Raw genomic sequence first — 17,417 nt, 5'->3', positions numbered from 1 at the left:
ATTTACATATAACAGAAATTTGTGGGAGAGAGGCTGGGACGGTCTCTCAGTTGGTAAAGTGCTTGCCATCTAGGCATGGTGACCTCAAGTTGTTCTCTAGCCCTCATGCAGAAAGCCAGGCATGGAGGCATGTACTTGTTATCCTACTGCTGAGGAGGACACAGCGTGGGTCTCACTGGCCGGGGAGGTGGACACAGCGTGGGTCTCAATGGTTGGCCAGTCTAGCCAACCCAGCAAGTCCAAGTCCCTGAGAGAGATACTATCTGAGGTTGACCTCTAGCCTCCACAAGCCTGGGTAGGCACTTATACACTTGGATATCCCTCTCTAAACACAAAGAACAAAATTTAGCTGGTGAGATTTTATTTCAAGTGTTTATGGTTTCCAAGCCAAGTATATGAAACATGGATACACTGAATGGAACTGTTCACACCATGTTAAATGCTAAAACAGTACATTCAAAAATACTAAAAATTAATTACATTTCAAATAAATATATGTACATGTTATGTCAACCATTAAAAGGATTCATTATTATTTAAAACACTGATATGAATGTCTTTTAACTATGTAATTCCATACCTGTTGACTTTTTAAAAAGACAAACCACCTTTCAGACATTTAACAAAGCAGTAAAAAAAATATCTAATCTTGTACAAATATCTCTAGCTACCAAAACCAATCAGAACTCATACAGCACAAATATTGGCCAACTACTTTTACCCATGTTAGACACGAGGACCTGTTGTCTGAGTCATTCAAACGGCTGAGGAACAGCTTCGCAGACCTTAGGCTTTCTCTCAGGCATTCTTGGGGCAAAGAGAAAGTCTAGTGAAATTACAACACGCACACTCCTACTTTTCAGTTAAGAGCCTCCTCTGATGTGCTTGCATTTGGATGTCAAAATAACTAACACAAATGTATCGGGAGAGGTTTTGAGGAAAAAATTGGGTATCCCAAGGGAGGGTCAGCAGCTTGTACAGTGAGATTCCTCAGCAGCAGTGGGTGAGCCTGGATACTGTACCGCTCCTCATCATCGTTGGTGGCATAAAGCAGTTCCCAGGAGAGGTTGGCCCACTGACCTCGAACGGCCTCAGCGTTCAGCTTCCCGATGTGCACGGACATCTCCTGAAGCATCAAGACCCTGGAGGTGTAAACGCCCTGCAAGTGTGAAAGGCACGGGAAAGATCACCAAGAAATAAAGCAGAAGTGCGTACCCAACAGTAGAGATCGGTGTTTTTAAACGTACATGAGTTGCTTAGCTTTAGAATCCAGAACCACACTTTACGTAAATATGAGGAGAAAGATTTCACTTAATTGCAAAACATTTCATTTGCTCAGTTTTCTCTGCCTCCAGCGTAGGGGAATGCCAGGGTGGGAAGGCGGGAGTGAGTGGGTGGGTGGGGAGTACCCTCAGAGAGGCAGAGGGGAGACCTGGAAAGGGGATAACATTTGAAATGTAAATAAAGAAAATATCCAATAAAAGAAAAAAAAAGATTAATCACCAGGGTGAATAACTGTTCAGCTAAGCTCCTTGTCAGAAAGTTTTAATGCGATGTAGTTCAATTTCTGCACAGTTTGCTCATTTCAATTGTCAATTTAAAACCAAATGGCTCTTGGAGATTCGCAGAATGTACAGTAACTAATGCAGTACATCTGAGACCAGTTTTCATGGCTTCACAAAGAAACATTGAGCTCTCAGCTGTCACTTTCTTAGCTCCTCAATTTTTCTTAGCTTCCCTTAGCAACCACAATGACTCTCTACCTGAACAGATCCACCTGTTCAAAGTTCATGGCCCTTGTACTTGAACTGTCGTCCTTCCTTCTTTTCCATGGCCACGGCATACTATAATATAAACCACAATAATATATACCATATTCCATACCCATCATCTGTTGATGCATGGCTGGGCTGCTTCTGCCTTTGAGCCATATAAATACTACACTGTGAACATCTGTGTGCAAGTTTTTGTCAGTCTATACTTTTGTTCTTTTCCAGTATGAACATGAGTCGTGTAATAATTCCATGACCAAATACCTGAGAAATTACCAGAGTTATCTTGCCAGCATCAGCATATCAGGGTTCTAATCTCATCATACTCTTGTCAAGACTTAGTGACTTTTAATTTTAGCTTGTAGTGCAATAAAATGTTGTAGCTTTTTTCTCTTGGGTAGTGGTGGAGATCAAGGCCAGAGACTTGCACATGCTAGGCAAGAATCTTACCAGTCAGCTCCATGTCTCAGCCCTAATTTTATTATGGTCATTAATGATGCAGAGCACTGTGTATGTGCGTGCGTGTGTATGTGTGTGCATGTGTCTGTGTGTTTGTGTGTGTGCTTACTGGTCACTGTGTATCTGTGGAGAAGTGAGTATATTGCTTTTGTCAGTCTTCAATTGGATTCTCTGTTTTTTAGAGTCTAAATTATTTATATATTTCTGCAACAAATCTTTTTATGAGATATGTACAGTTATTTTTCCCATCCTGGGTTGTTTTCACTTTTTGACAATATGCTTTAACACACAAATTTTATTTATTTATTTTTCAATACTGTTTTGTTTTGAGGCAGGACCTCACATAGTCCAGGATAGAGCTGTATTCTGTGTAGCAGAGGATGACTGTGAAATCTTGATCCTCCTGCGGAATAGAATGTGTCCTGGCCCTTCTCTCTCCTCCTCTTCATAAAAAAATGTTGCTTCTATTATTTTATATGTGTAAGTATTTTATCTGCATGTGCCCCAAGGAGGGATTGGACCCCTGGAACTAGAATTACAAAGAGTTGTGAACTACCATATGGGGGCTGGGAATTGAACCCCAATTTTTTGTAAAAGCAATAGTGTCTGAATCATTGAGCCATCATCTCTCCAAACTACTTGTTTTTAAGACAGGATCTTATGTGGACTAAGATGGCCACAGATATAAACTCACTACAAAGTCCGCTGCAACCAAGAATGACTCTTGTTTCTTCTGCTGAGATTACAGATATGTGACATTTGAAAACAACTTTATTTTTGGTTGGCTGTTTTTTGCTTTGGCTTGTTTTATAGCCCAGGTTGGCCTCAAACTGTGGCAATCTTCTTCCCTCAGGTTCCTAGGTCCTTGGTTTAGTAAGCCACTAGGCCAGTAACTAAAGGGTCTATGCATGTGTTTGTCTTTTCTTTGCTGATACTGGGGATTCAACCTGAGGTCTTCAGTGTGCTAGGCAAACGTTCCACCGCTGTGCCACTTCCAGTACTGGTCACCTGCTCATTTCCTTTCTTTCCTTGGGTGTTTACTTGCATGCATGTCTGTATACAGGGCCTGAGAAGGCCATAAGATGGGGTTGGGTCTGGGATTAGAGTTCCAGATGTTTGAGAGGAGACATGTGGATGCCAGGAGTAGAATCTTGGTCTTCTGGGAAAGTGGACAATGCTCTTAACTGCTGAGCTATTACTACTACAGTCCTTAAACCTAATATTAAACCTGATGCAGTTTCATTTGTTTCTCAGACTTTTGTTATCATGTCTAAGAACTTATTCATAAGTTTGAGGTCATGAAGATTACGCCTATGTTTTCTCCTAAAATTTACATGGTTTTAGCATTTAGTTCCTTGAAACATCAGAGGTCAGTTACTTAATATGGTGGTAGCTGAGACCTTCAGTGGTTTCAGCTTCTTCCAACGAGAGGACTATCTGTCCTGTGAAGATGGCCTCTACTGGGGTGGGTACTTGGCACATGTCACAAGGACTCTGAGATAACGCCATCCTGGATTTATGTGGATTCTAACTAAGCCAATGTCTTATGTCCTTTAAAAAAAAAGGAACAGGAGAGCTCTCCACAACACACAGAAGGCGGCCATGTGGAGATGGAGACCGACTTTACATCACCCCAGCTGAGAAATGTCAGGAGCCAGCAGAAGCAGGGGATCAAGGGGAGACTTCTTCTCCAGAGCCCTCACAGGGAGTGTGACCTCCTGACACCGTGACTCTGACTCCCAGCTCCTGAACTGGGCAATAAATTTGTTCCTTAACGTCCCCCAGTTTGTGGGGATGAGTTTTTGTAGCAGCCATGGGGAAATGATATCCACAATCTGATGCTTCTCTTAACTGTGGTTACAACAGTCTCAGTACCACTTGTTGAAAACAATCATCTCTCCATTGTATGGTCTTGGCATCCTTCTTATTTCCACTGCACTAGGGATACACGATCTTTATGCATAAACTCATAGTATCAGATACTGACGCTTTATGATACATTTTGAAATTCACAAGTATGAGGTCACCAATTTAAAAAAAAAAAAAGAAAAAAGAAGACTTTTCTGGCTATTCTGGGTTCCTTGACATTCCATGAATTTTAGAAAACCACTCTGCCTATTTTCACTATAGCCACATGGGTCTTGAATGGGATAGTGGTTACTTTGACGAGAATTACCATTTAAAACATATACATGTTATGTGTGTGTGTGAGTGATTTGGCTGCATGTAGGTCTATGTACCACTTGCATGACTAATGTCCATGGAGGTCTGAAGAGGGCACCAGATCCCCTGGAGCTAGAGTTGCAGGTGATTGTGAGTCATGCTGGTAGTGGTGGGAAATGAATCCAGGTCCTCTAGAAGAACAGTCTGTGCTCTAACTGCTGAGTCATCTTTCTAGTCCCCAGTACTAGCATTTCAACAATATAGTTTGATTGAAAACAGGTATTTTATGAGTATTTTATTTATAAATACGAGAATTTTATTTTATTGATATTTATTTAGACCTTTGATTCCTTCAACAATGTTTTACAGTTTTTAGAGTACATGTTTCATACTTATTACATATCTACCTAAATATTTTATGTATTTTTGAGACAGTCTTACTATATAGTCCAGATAACCTGGAATTCACAATCCTCCTGCCTTCTTAGCCTTCTGCATATAGGGATTCGAGGCATGAGATATGCCTGGCTTGTATTTTATTTTTTTAATTTAAAAAAATTGTCATTATGTGTGTGTACACAGACACACGTCCCAGTGTACATATGGAGGTCAGAGGCAAATTTAAGATGATTCTCTTTCACTATGTGGGTCCTGAAGATAGAACCCAGGTCATCAGATATGGTCGCAAGTGATTTATCTGCCAAGCCATTTCAATGGTCCTATAATTTTGGTTTGATCATTTGTGGTAAGTAAAACATATAAACTATTTTATATTGAACAACTTTTTACATTGTACAATTATCTCAAACAGTTTCAAAAACGAATCCTCACATTCTAAACATAAGATTCTGCTACCTGCAAATAGCGCTCCTTCTTCAGTTCTGATCCAGTTTTCCTTCATCTTACCACTCCGCTGCCATAGCACAGCTGTCACAAGCCACACTTATGCCAAGCCCAGCGGCACAGGCCTCTAGGCTCTGCAGCCTGAGTGACTGAGACAGGGTGATCACGGATCTTAGGTATTCCTGAATCACACAACTAGCCTGGGCAGGATGGTGAGACCCTTGTAGAAAGACGGAGAGAGAGGAGAGAAGGGAGGGGGATAAAGAAGAGAAAGTTCCGTCGAGGTTTGTTTTCTCCCTGTTCTGGAAGCTAAAACTGCAGTCAGGGCTCACCATGGCTAGGGTTCCTCTGGCTCAGGGAAGGCAGCCTTCTTCCTGTCTTTGTGAGGTATCCAATGCACACAGGGGGCTAATGTGTCCTCGTGTTGAAAGAGCCACTAATCCCATCACAAGCTCAACATTTACAATCTCATCAAATCCTCATTACTTTCCAATACACTGAGGCAGGAATTTTCAGCACAGTACTATCATGGTAACTATATATTTTTAATATCAAGTTCAACTGCTGAAAAAAAAAGTTTTCACTATGAGTTTTTTCCTTTTTATCTATTTAGATAATTATGGAGCTTTTGTTTCTAATTCTGCTGTTATTGTGTACTATAGTTTAAACCAATCTATATACTATTTTGACACAAAAGCTGTTTTTATAGGATGCTGGATCATTTTGTTACTATTGTGTTGAGGATTTTGCATCCATAATGATGGAGTTCTTTCTCTGCCCAGTATAGCTTGCCCTGCCGGTTTCTTCTGTGTAATTCCTAGAAAGCACATTCACTTCTACAACAAGCCCAAGGGTATACCAACTGTATACCTCAGTATAGTCATAACACAGCTAATGAATCATTTCTTTTGGGGAATGCTTCAGAGCTCAGCTTTTCTTTGATTTTTATTATTTTTCTCTGATTTGTTCTGTCACAGGGAATTTTTTGGCAGCAGCCTAGGTCTGGAGATGTAACCCTCACATGATGCTCGCTGACAGATATTCCCACCTCAGGAGACAACACTTCATTGTGGGCACAGGGAACTACAGGCCTTTTCAGCTCATCTCTTTCAGTGTATAACCTCTATCAAATGAATAGGCAAACAGGATCAAGGCCCAGATTCCTGGTAGTAGTGTGTCTAAGATAAAGCCTCCCATGAGAAGGGCTGCCCAGAAGGGAGCCCACTTCCTGACTGTCTGGAATTTGGCCTCAGCAGTCACAGCGGGGGGGGTGGGGGGGGGAGAAGAGAATAAGGAATACCGACATCCTAACCCCAGGGAAAATCATCCTTTAACTGGGGCAGAGGAGGAGGGTGAGCCCTGTGTCCTTGGTGGCACCACTCTAATGGAGTTCCTGTCTTGCTGAGAAAGGAGCTAACATGATGTACTTCACATAGAGGTTTCTTGTTGTTCTTTGATAATGCATTTAGTATATTAAAAAAAAAAAGTCAACTAATGTTTGTTTGCTATATGCCTTAGCATGGCAACTAAAAAAAAAAAACTTAGCCAGGCGTGGTGGCGCACGCCTTTAATCCCAGCACTTGGGAGGCAGAGACAGGTGGATTTCTGAGTTCGAGGCCAGCCTGGTCTACAGAGTGAGTTCCAGGACAGCCAGGGCTCTACAGAGAAACCCTGTCTCGAAAAACCAAAAAAAAAAAAAAAAAAAAAAAAAATCTTTTCTGTTGGCAGATGACGCTGAAGTCGTTTCATTCTGCTGTAATGCTACATAGATCTGAAACCCAAAATAGGCTCAAAACATTCAATGCTTTATACTGTGTCCGATTAAAGCTATTTTAAATGAAATAAGAGTAAGTAGTAGGTTTTTAAAGGCCCTCAATTTGAAGTCTCTCTGAATTCTCAAAGGCTAGATTTGACTCAAGTGAAGTATAAATGTCAGCAAAAGAAGTAATTTACTACTTACAAATTAATTTCTCTTCTTGGAGTTAACACTAAAGTGGTAATTCTTACACCTGAACTGGCAATAAAAACCTGAACACATTTTGTCAACTGTGCTCTGGCAGATGCATGCACCCTCTAAGGCCAGCTGTTGTACAGTAGTACATGTTCAATTGTCCCTAATCAGCTGGCAGAAGGAAACGGACCCACTATTTCAAGTTACTCTACCTGATAACAGAGCCATGACCATGACTTCCAACTGCCGTTAATACATTATCCACAGCCAGAAAGTTACATCATTTGATAATTAAAATATTTACACCTTCTAATCTTCAAAGTTTCTACATGGAAATGCCTTACCATGCTAGACTCATACCCCAGGCAGAAGAAGCGCGGCTTTTCTTCTAGAATTGCTCTCTTCCACTGCTCTTCAGACACTAAGCCAATGTACCAGTCCCTCTCGTACTCTCTGAGGCAGTTGGTCAGTTCTTTAAAGTCTTCTATTGGACCCAAACTTGCTTTATCAACCATTAGTTTCAGCGTATACCTAAAATATAGAAACCCAAACAATTTCAGAATATTTTTAAAAAACCCTTAGAGATGAAAGCTATTTGTTCAATATTTTTAAGACCTGGAAGTGGAAGGAAGCCACATAGAGGGGCACAGTGGCACGCACTGTGATAGAGGCGGAGGCAAGGTGGCCAGGTCATCCCTGGCTTCTACAATGAGTTCAAGGCCACTCTGGGATCATGTCTCAACATCCATTTCAGATTAAAAAAAAAAAAAAATGAGGGAGATGTAGCTCATGCCAGTGTACTTGCCTCCTATCACAACAAAGCCCTGGGTTTGATAGCCAGCACCTTATAAGTGACGTGGTGGTGGCTCATGCCTGTAACAGCAGCACTCTCATATGGAGGCAGGAGATCAGGTGCTACCCTCGATACTGACAGAAACAACGAACACAACAAAACCCTAAACAAACAAAATGAAGGAAAAGTGAAAGCAGCCGAAATGAAGAAATCCAATGAATCCTACTAAAAAAATCCTCCACGCAAACAAAATAAAAAATGTAGAAGTTAATCTGTTTCCAATACAATTATAGACTAAGCTTTTTGAAAAAAATTGTAAAATATCTCTAGTAATTAAAAAAATAAGAACAACTTGTATATAATCAAAATGAGTTACCTGAATGCTTTCCGAACTAGGTGGAACAGCTCTGGTTTTTCTGAGAGCCAATCCAAGGTGCCAGCCCAGGGTAAGCCACCATTGTAGACTCTCACTAGCTGACCAGGGCTAGGCACTCCATTGTCTATTCCAAATAAACCAATATAACAAGCCATCACTGTATGGACATACAAGTCTTTTAAAGCCTTATCCTTTGCAACTTCCTCTAGGACACGTGACTTTTCTTGTGAGTGAAAGCATTCTAACTGCCTTAAAACAAATTGGTACCAGTCTTCTGGAAACAAGGGGCTCATCTCTATGATCTTGGAATGGGGTGTGGAGTTAGATCGCCATTCTTCAGGCAAACTCAGCAAGCGAGACTGGGAACAACTAAACTCCACAAGAGGAATATATGCCCCATCTTCTCGCTGTCCCTTGTCAACAGCAGGGAGTCCCAACATAACTGTCCTGTAAAGATCATTTTTGGGACCTGTGCCTGCAGAATGGTCGTCTGGATTCTGGGAATCGATGGACCCTGGAATAGGCAACTTTGTACAAGGTATATCTTTGGACCGAAGTTTTTCTGTTCTGTTTTTGATAGCTGGTTCATCATCAAAAATACTACCATCAGACCAGTCTGAATTTGCACTTTCGGAGTCTTCCAGGGACTCGGGGCACGGTGAGCTGTTCGCAGCCGGTGGCAGTACTTGTGAGGTTTCTCCCGTGGTTTCAGTTTTGTGACCATTCTCCTGCGTGTTGGGCCTTTTAGAGCAGTGCTGAATAAGGACCCACACAAGTACCTTAATAAGGTCATCTTTAAATTCCTTCAGGTTGTCAGGAGAATCAATTATGCCAGTCAGCACATTCCTGGCATCAGAATACAGTTTCACAGGCAAAACCGTGCATGGCGTCAAGACATTCTCCAGGTGCTCATTAAGGGAGCACAGTTGTGGGTGTTCTCGCTGAAAAGCACTTTCAAACACTTCATCAACTCTCTGGGCTTCAGCAGTGTGGCAGGATGTTTCCTGCAGTTCTAACCCCTAAAGAGGGAAGAGAAACACTTGGGTTCACAACCAGTCTCACAAGCGCTGTGGAGTCTCATCACACAGATATAGAAAGACAACACAAACTCTAAGTCAAGAACAGCTGCCACTTAAGCTTTGCATCGTCTAACACATTTGATGTTGGATAGAGAGAGTAAAAGGAAGGCAAATACGATTTTAAAAGAAATTATAGAAAATCCCGCCAGACGCCAGTTAAGACTTACTGTGCCATACTTTCATAAGATGATCTGCTGTTAATGATGAATCATACATTAAAAACTCTTAAGTCAGACTCATTTGGGAGGAGGGGTAGCAAAATCAGAACTGTTAAATGTGTTGCAATATCTCTGCATTCTTTTCATCCTACTTTATATGAGACCAAGATAATTATTCTAGTGTATGGAAGTATCATAACCATATTCCTACATTTACTTGATTACTGTCTGTCTTGACTAATTGCAACGTTAAGTTTCATAAAGCACCGTCTTCGGCCATGACTATATTCCCAGGGTCTAAGCCAAATGAGATGCACAGGTAGGTGTTGAGTGACTAAGTACACTCCTGTATCAGTTTTAGACACATGCTAATACAGTTCCACAGGCAACCTGGTATCAAGACATTCCCCAGGTGCTCATTAAGGGAACTTGTCCCCAGTCTAGCTGTGCTGACAATTTCACTAGTAGTTCATTCTTCACTATCAGAGTTGGTAACTTACTTACATATAGCACAAACCACCAGTGCTTTCCTGTCCCACTTTTAAGTGACTGCTCCACCACATGTCCCTCCCCTGCCCCCTCTCCCCCCAGATCTCCTGTCTTCTCTGAGGTTCCTCTTACTTCACAGGAAAGATGAATCTAGAAGCTGAGTGAGGACGGAGTACTCAACCCTCCATGGGCATCTAGGTACACCCACTTCTTTCATAGCTTGGAGGGCATCAGCAAGAGAGACCAGAAAGACTTCACGAGCCCGAGGCTAAGCAGGGTTGCTGCAAAACAGTGTCTTCTAGCCCTGATGGAGCTGCTGCGCTCAGGAAGCCACAGAGGCGGAGACCGCCTGCACAAGCAGCCAGCGTCCCAGTGTGCACAGGAGAGGGGAGGCCTCCCTCATGACGCCCCACTCCTAGCGCAGGAGCTTTTGGCAACTGATGGCTGCCAGGGAGGGAGAAACAGCTTTCTTCACGGATGTGGCCCACATACATAATTTGTCAAGGCTCCAGCAGATGGCCCTGCACACATGCACACTGAGCACACAGAAAGCCTGGAAGGAGTTAGAGGGGGAAGTGGGTATAGGTATGACCTAACTACATCGTCTGCATTATAATATTACCTAGAGTTACAAAAAATTAGTAAATACATTTATGAAGATTAAATTTTTTAAACTTCAAAGTAATACAAATGCTAGCAAGTCCTAAGTCAGCTTGGTTAAAATAAATAGACCGATCGATAAAGGTTACCTAGAATAGTGTGAAAATCATGAGAGGTCATTAAAAGGATTTATGTCACTGGGTAATAGTAAACTGTATGATTTTAAAATGTAATAAAATGAAAAAAATAAAAATACTCATGGCAGCCTGCATGTTCCTTCTCAGACTTTCTGAGGAAGCTTCGGGAGATTCTAAGGAGTAATGGTACTTCACACATCAATGGAGCAACCCTTAGTTTCTGATTTGGAAGGTCCAAAGTCAAACTCAGGCATTTCCATTTGCAGTTAATCCAAGTAGACGGAGGACTAAATTTTGAGAGTCACAGTTGTAAAGGGACAGCATTTTGGTTACTAGATCTTCCATCCAGTCTTCGTGAAGATGAAGAATGTACCTATTTACTATGGACTTGGGACTATTTACTAAAGGTCTGCTTTGTGTTGAACACTATTAAAGGGCCTTAGGTTACATTCTTAGATTAAAACAGAGCTACATTCCCTGTGACATTACATTAGTGAAGGACACAGACAAAAAGCAATCATTTATTCAATTTGTAGGAGGTGTAAAGTGTTGGCAAGTGTCTTAGTCAGGGTTTCTATTCCTGCACACCATCATGACCAAGAAGCAAGTTGGGGAGGGAAGGGTTTATTTGGCTTCCATTTCCATACTGCTTTTGATCACCAAAGGATGCAGGACTGGAACTCAAACAGGTCAGAAAGCAGGAGCTGATGCAGAAGCCATGGAGAGATGTTCTTTACTGGCTTGCTTCCCCTGGCTTGCTCAGCCTGCTCTCTTATAGAGCCCAAACCTACCAGCCCAGAGATGGTCCCACCCACAAGGGGCCTCTCCCCCTTGATCACTAATTGAGGAAATGCCCCACAGCTGGATCTCATGGGGGCATTTCCCCAACTGAAGCTCCTTTCTCTGTGATAACTCTAGCTGTGTCAAGTTGACACAAAGCTAGCCAGTACAGCAAGGCAAGGGCTGCTGGGATGGGAGCAGCTGTAGCTTTAAACAATGGCTGTAATGTCTGGAAAGAAAACGCTTGAAGGTGGTAAGCCACAGGATTGACTACCTGAAGAGAGAGGAAACAGCCAGTGGGCTAGAACAGGGTTAAAGTAGCACAGAAGGGTCAAGAAGTAGTAGTAAGCCTTGGCTCTAAATGAGAGAAATCAGCTACAGCAGTGGGTCTCAGCCTTCCCAGTGCTGCACCCCTTAACATAGTTCCTCATGTTATGGGGACCTCCAGCCATAAAACTATTTTCATTGTGACTTCATAAATGTCATTTTGTTACTGCTATAAACCGAAATGTAAATATATGATATGCAGGATATCTTTCATGGTATCCATGCGAAAGGGTTGTTCAATTCTCCAAGTGGGTCACAACCCACAGATTGAAAACCATCACACTATAGGGTTTCCAATAGGGAAGTGACATGACCTAACCTTATTTTCAAGATCATTTTGCTTAATAATAGATTAAGAGGCCACTAAAATGACCTGCGGTGGATAAAGGATGAAGACAAGTGGGGGTCAGAGGTGATGGAACAGACACAGTTACAGGACTAAGGGGTCTATAATGACTTTTGACCCGAGCAGCCGGAATGGCGTTGTCTCTGACGACTGCCGGGCTCTGGGACTCTGATGCGAAGAGGTCGTCTTTACCAAGGTAAAGACAACTCAGGAAACCAGAGTGTCTTGTCAATGCTGCTGCCTGGCTATGCGGCACGGGTCTGAGAATAAACACTGGGTTACTAGCAAGGTGAGAGCCACTGAAGACCTCAACAAGTGCAAGCTTGGGAACAGAGTCAAACGCCTAAATCCGGTGAAGCAGAACGGGAAGAATTTAGAATAAACAACTCTAACAGGGCATTTTGCCCTTAAAAGAAAAAAGAATGGTGCAGGATGGAGGCTAGTGGAGTGGGAATTTGCTTTTAGTAAATTGAAATGTTTATGTGATACATGGGAATTTAAGAAACTACTGACTCACACTTTTGAGATGTTCAATTAGACACAGATGAGAAGAACATCTCTCCGGAGATATGGCCGGAAAGATGCACAGCAGCTAAGAGCATGGGCTGCTTCCAGAGGACCCTGGTTTGATTCTCAGCATCCACATGGTGGTTCACAATCATCTGTAACCCCAGTTCTAGGGGATCTGATGCCCTCTTCTGGCCTCCATAAGTATCAGGCATGTAATCAGATATACAGGCAAAACACCCATATGTGCAATAAAACAACGATACTAATATTAATACATATTAATATTAAAATGTAGGTAATGTTGGTACCATGCTCTAGTATCTGGTCAGAACTAGTCAGCTATCAATAGGTGCTTACTGAAATATAAAAATCATCATGGATTTTCATCAGCTAAGATCCACTTCTTTCAAGCTAAGTTATTGATGTGTACATAATGGGTAAAACTTGACATATGCTTTATAAAAACTGCTGGAGGAGTTTCAAGTGGTACTGACCTTAACATTAATGCAACAGTAAGTATAGCCACGCTCTAGAACCATTATCCATATTAAACGATCCTCAAAGCGGCCCAAGTAATGAGAGCCAGGTAAGAGGAGACCTAAAAGAAACAAAACAGGAGAGAAAATAAAAGAAAGAAAAGAAATAATTTTGGGGTTTGTTTTGTTCTGTGAATACTTAGAATTAAACATCTATAACCAAATTCAACTACTTTGCCCATCATTAGGTCAAGCATAGAAATGTGCACTCACTGCATACCATGAGGTATTAAGCCAAGCTCTTTACGAACATTTGGAAGGGTTAACATATAAGTGAGAGAGAATACAGAAAAATTGAGGATATATTTGCCAGCAAAATCACTAAGTAGAGACTACTGAATAAAATGCTAAATATGCACGAAGCCAACCTCACACTGATCTAAACGATAATCATACAGAACAGTGTTTTGTGGATTTGAGATTTTTATATAATTTATATCAATTTGCAATGTATATTTAAGATTTATTTATTATTATATGTAAGTACACTATAGCTGTCCTCAGACACCCCCGAAGAGGGTATCAGATCTCATTACGGATGGTTGTGAGCCACCATGTGGTTGCTGGGATTTGAACTCTGGACCTGCGGAAGAACAGTCAATGCTCCCAACCACTGAGCCATCTCTCCAGCCCTGCAATGTATATTTTTAAAACTTAGGTCTCTCTTTCAACATAGTACCTATGAGACTGCTCATGCTGACTTCAACCAGCTTAAGTTCATTCCAAGTGTTAGAATTCACTCTGTGACTATAGTTGATTTTGAGCATTCCTTTACTGGCCAGGAAACAATTAAGGCATTTCCATTTCTTTGCTATTAGAAATAGCACTTTTCTTTTGTGTGGTTGTGTGTAAGTCTCCTTATTCACATTCAGCATGTGGAGCCGATGAGTTAACTGAGCAGGGCTGGTCACCACCCACTGAAATGTCTGCCTACAAGGGAGTGACTCCCCAAGTGGCACCTGTTGAGAGGCTCTCACTGGCCCTCAACATCTACACAGACAGTGCACTGCTTTCCTTTCAAGGTCTCTGTTCTGCAAGGTGCTCGGCAGGGTGGCCCACACGAGCAGTTGCTTTCCCACTTTACAGGTAGAGTCTACTTTATCAACTTGACAGATATTCGCCCTAAGAACATGAAAAATATGAGCAGAAAGGCTTTTCTGTTTCAATGGTGAGCTTGCTAAATGAATTAATTTTTTTTCAAAAAGTTTCCCTTTTTAAATTGTCAAATCACCCTAGGGAAATTTTCTTTAAGTATTTTTATCTTATAATTTTATCTCAGAATAAGCAGGAGAGATATAATTCTTTTTTTTTTTAATTTATTTTTTCCTCCTTTTTAAAATTAGACATTTTCTTTATTTACATTTCAAATGTTATCCCCTTTCCTAGTTTCCCCTCTGAAAATCCCCTCTCCTCTCCTCCCTCCCCCTGCTCCCCAACCCACCCACTCCCGCTTCCTGGCCCTGGCATTCCCCTGTACTGGGGCACAGAACCTTCACAGGACCAAGGGCCTCTCCTCCCATTGATGATCAACTAGGCCATCCTCTGCTACATATGCAGCTAGAGCCATGAGTCCCACCATGTGTTTTCTTTGGTTGGTGGTTTAGTCCCAGAGAGCTCTGGGGGTACTGGTTAGTTCATACTGTTGTTCCTTCTAGGGGGCTGCAAACCACTTCAGGTCCTTGGGTTCTTTCTCTAGCTCCTTCATTGGGGACCTTGTGCTCCGTCCAATAGATGGCTGTGAGCATCCATTTCTGTATTAGTCAGGCACTGGCAGATCCTCTCAGGAGACAGCTATATCAGGCTCCTGTCAGGAAGCTCTTGTTGGCATCTGCAATAGTGTCTGGGTTTGGTGGTAAAGGTGGATTTTTATGCATAGTCTTATATAACTAGTATTACATTCATTCTAAATATATTGGAGCTCTTATCCTTTTTTTTTAGATATTTTCTTTATTTACATTTCAAATATTATCACCTTTCCTAGTTTCCCCTCTGAAAATCCCCTATCTCCTCCCCCCTCCCCCTGTTCCCCAACCCACCCACTCCCATTCTTGGTCCTGGCATTCCCTGTATTGGGGTATAGAGCCTCGCATGAGACAGCTGTATCAGGCTCCTGTCAGCAGGCTCTTGTTGGCATCTGCCTAGTGTCTGGGTCTGATGGTGGATTATGGGATGGATCCCCAGGTGGGGCAGCCTCTGATGGTCATCCCTTCAGTCTCTGCTCGAACTTTGTCTCTGTAACTCCTTCCATGGGTATTTTGTTCCCCCTTCTAAGAAGGAACGAAGTATCCACACTTTGGTCTTCCTTCTTCTTGAGTTTCATGTGGTTTGCAAATTATATCTTGGGTATTCTGAGCTTCTGGGCTAATATCCACTTATCAGTGAGTGCATATCATGTGGGTTCTTTTGTGATTGGGTTACCTCACTGAGAATGATATCCTCCAGATACATCCATTTGTCTAAGAATTTCATAAATTCATTGTTTTTAATAGCTGAGTAGTACTCCATTGTGTAAATGTACCACATTTTCTGTATCCATTCCTCTGTTGAGGGACATCTGGGTTCTTTCCAGCTTCTGGCTATTATAAATAAAGCTGCTATGTACACAGTGGAGCATGTGTCTTTATTACATGTTGGAGCATCTTCTGGATATATGCCCAGGAGAGGTATTGCTGGATCTTCCAGTAGTAGTATGTCCAATTTTCTGAGGAACCGCCAGACTGACTTCCAGAGTGGTTGTACCAGCTTGCAATCCCACCAGCAATGGAGGAGTGTTACTCTTTCTCCACATCCTCACCAGCATCTACTGTCACCTGAGTTTTTGATCTTAGCCATTCTGACTGGTGTGAGGTGGAATCTCAGGGTTGTTTTGATTTGCATTTCCCTGGAGACATATAATTCTATTTCATATTTAGTCTCTGGCTACACATCAAAGTACTGGAATCTGTTTTATTGTTGGATCAAAAGCATCTTCTGCTTGTTTTATTTTTCCTTCCTTCCTTCCTTCCTTCCTTCCTTCCTTCCTTCCTTCCTTCCTTCCCTCCCTCCCTCCCTCCCTCCCTCCCTCCCTTCCTTCTTTCTTTCCTTTCTTACTAAAATATATCAGAAAGAATTTTTTAGGCACAGCTTACCACTCACCTAAACTTCCGGCCGCCATGGCGGTCTGCAGTGCCGCCGTTAGCCTGGGGACCATCTGGTGGTAGAACACAGTGTCGGTGCACACACAGGCTGCAGTGCCCACTGCTCCTGGCCAGCTCTGGACTGGACGAGGAAACCCCACCAAGAAAACAGGCAGTGTGAAGAGGGGCAGTAGAGGAGATGACAGTAGTGTTGAAAGAGCTATGATACCCAGTACGAAGGGGGCGAATACAGCGTTGAGTACACACAAAGTCGTTGTTGTTTTTCTATGCTGTTTTTTTTCTGTCCACAATGCCAAAAGTACAGTCACGGCAAACTGCAACTTAGTGATGAACTGAATCAAACGGTCTCGCACGATACCGATCTGTGGATACAGAAAGATGATTATCTTAACAAATGTCTTATGAATTCCAGAAAATCACATAAGAAAAAAAAATCACATAATGATTATATTACTGCCTCAGTATTTTGAGGGGACAGCCTCAGCATGCAATTCCTTGTTATAATTTTCTGGAACTTCAAAAGCAATAAAGGAGAAACTAGGTTTATTGGTTTGGTGTTTTGAGGAAGGATCTTAAGTAGCCTTGGCTGGCCTCAAACTTGCTTTGTAGTTGAAGATAACCTTGCACTCCTGACACTCTTGGCCTCCTCCTCCTCAGGGCGCAGGAACACAGACCTGTGCTTGCACTGCCAGGCTCTGGCGTGCTTGGGATCTGCCATGCCAACTCATCACTCCACCACGTGGGCTATGCTCTCAACCCAAGTTTGGTGTCTCTAAAAAGTAAATTATGTCACACCACTTAAATGTCCTAGGTAAACAATCACAAGCTATTAAATTAGGTGACCGGGATAAACTCTAGGAAAAACACATTTATTGAAGGTAACCGAAGGAAAAAAACTAGACTGATAACAAAAGATTGAATTAAACTACATTGAATCAGTACTTATATATTCAAAGTACAG

At 42.0% G+C, this 17,417-nt stretch overlaps 1 protein-coding gene across 1 annotated transcript in view; it reads right to left on the bottom strand.

The window, feature by feature from the left end:
- Positions 1 to 255: 255 nt before the first annotated feature.
- The window catches only part of Pcnx4 (pecanex 4), a 41,396-nt gene continuing 24,234 nt past the window's right edge, over positions 256 to 17,417 (bottom strand). The window contains exons 7-11 of the mRNA XM_021201912.2: positions 16,455 to 16,818; positions 13,278 to 13,381; positions 8,358 to 9,376; positions 7,533 to 7,719; positions 256 to 1,159 (exon numbers count right to left, since the gene is read on the bottom strand). Of these exons, the coding sequence (XP_021057571.1) occupies positions 908 to 1,159; positions 7,533 to 7,719; positions 8,358 to 9,376; positions 13,278 to 13,381; positions 16,455 to 16,818 (1,926 nt within the window). The 3' untranslated portion in view covers positions 256 to 907. The remainder of the gene's footprint in view (positions 1,160 to 7,532; positions 7,720 to 8,357; positions 9,377 to 13,277; positions 13,382 to 16,454; positions 16,819 to 17,417) is intronic.

The sequence above is a fragment of the Mus pahari genome, chromosome 7 (genome assembly GCF_900095145.1).
Source record: "Mus pahari chromosome 7, PAHARI_EIJ_v1.1, whole genome shotgun sequence".
Classification (NCBI taxonomy): Eukaryota; Metazoa; Chordata; class Mammalia; order Rodentia; family Muridae; genus Mus; species Mus pahari.
This window is presented reverse-complemented; position numbering and strand designations above follow the sequence as displayed.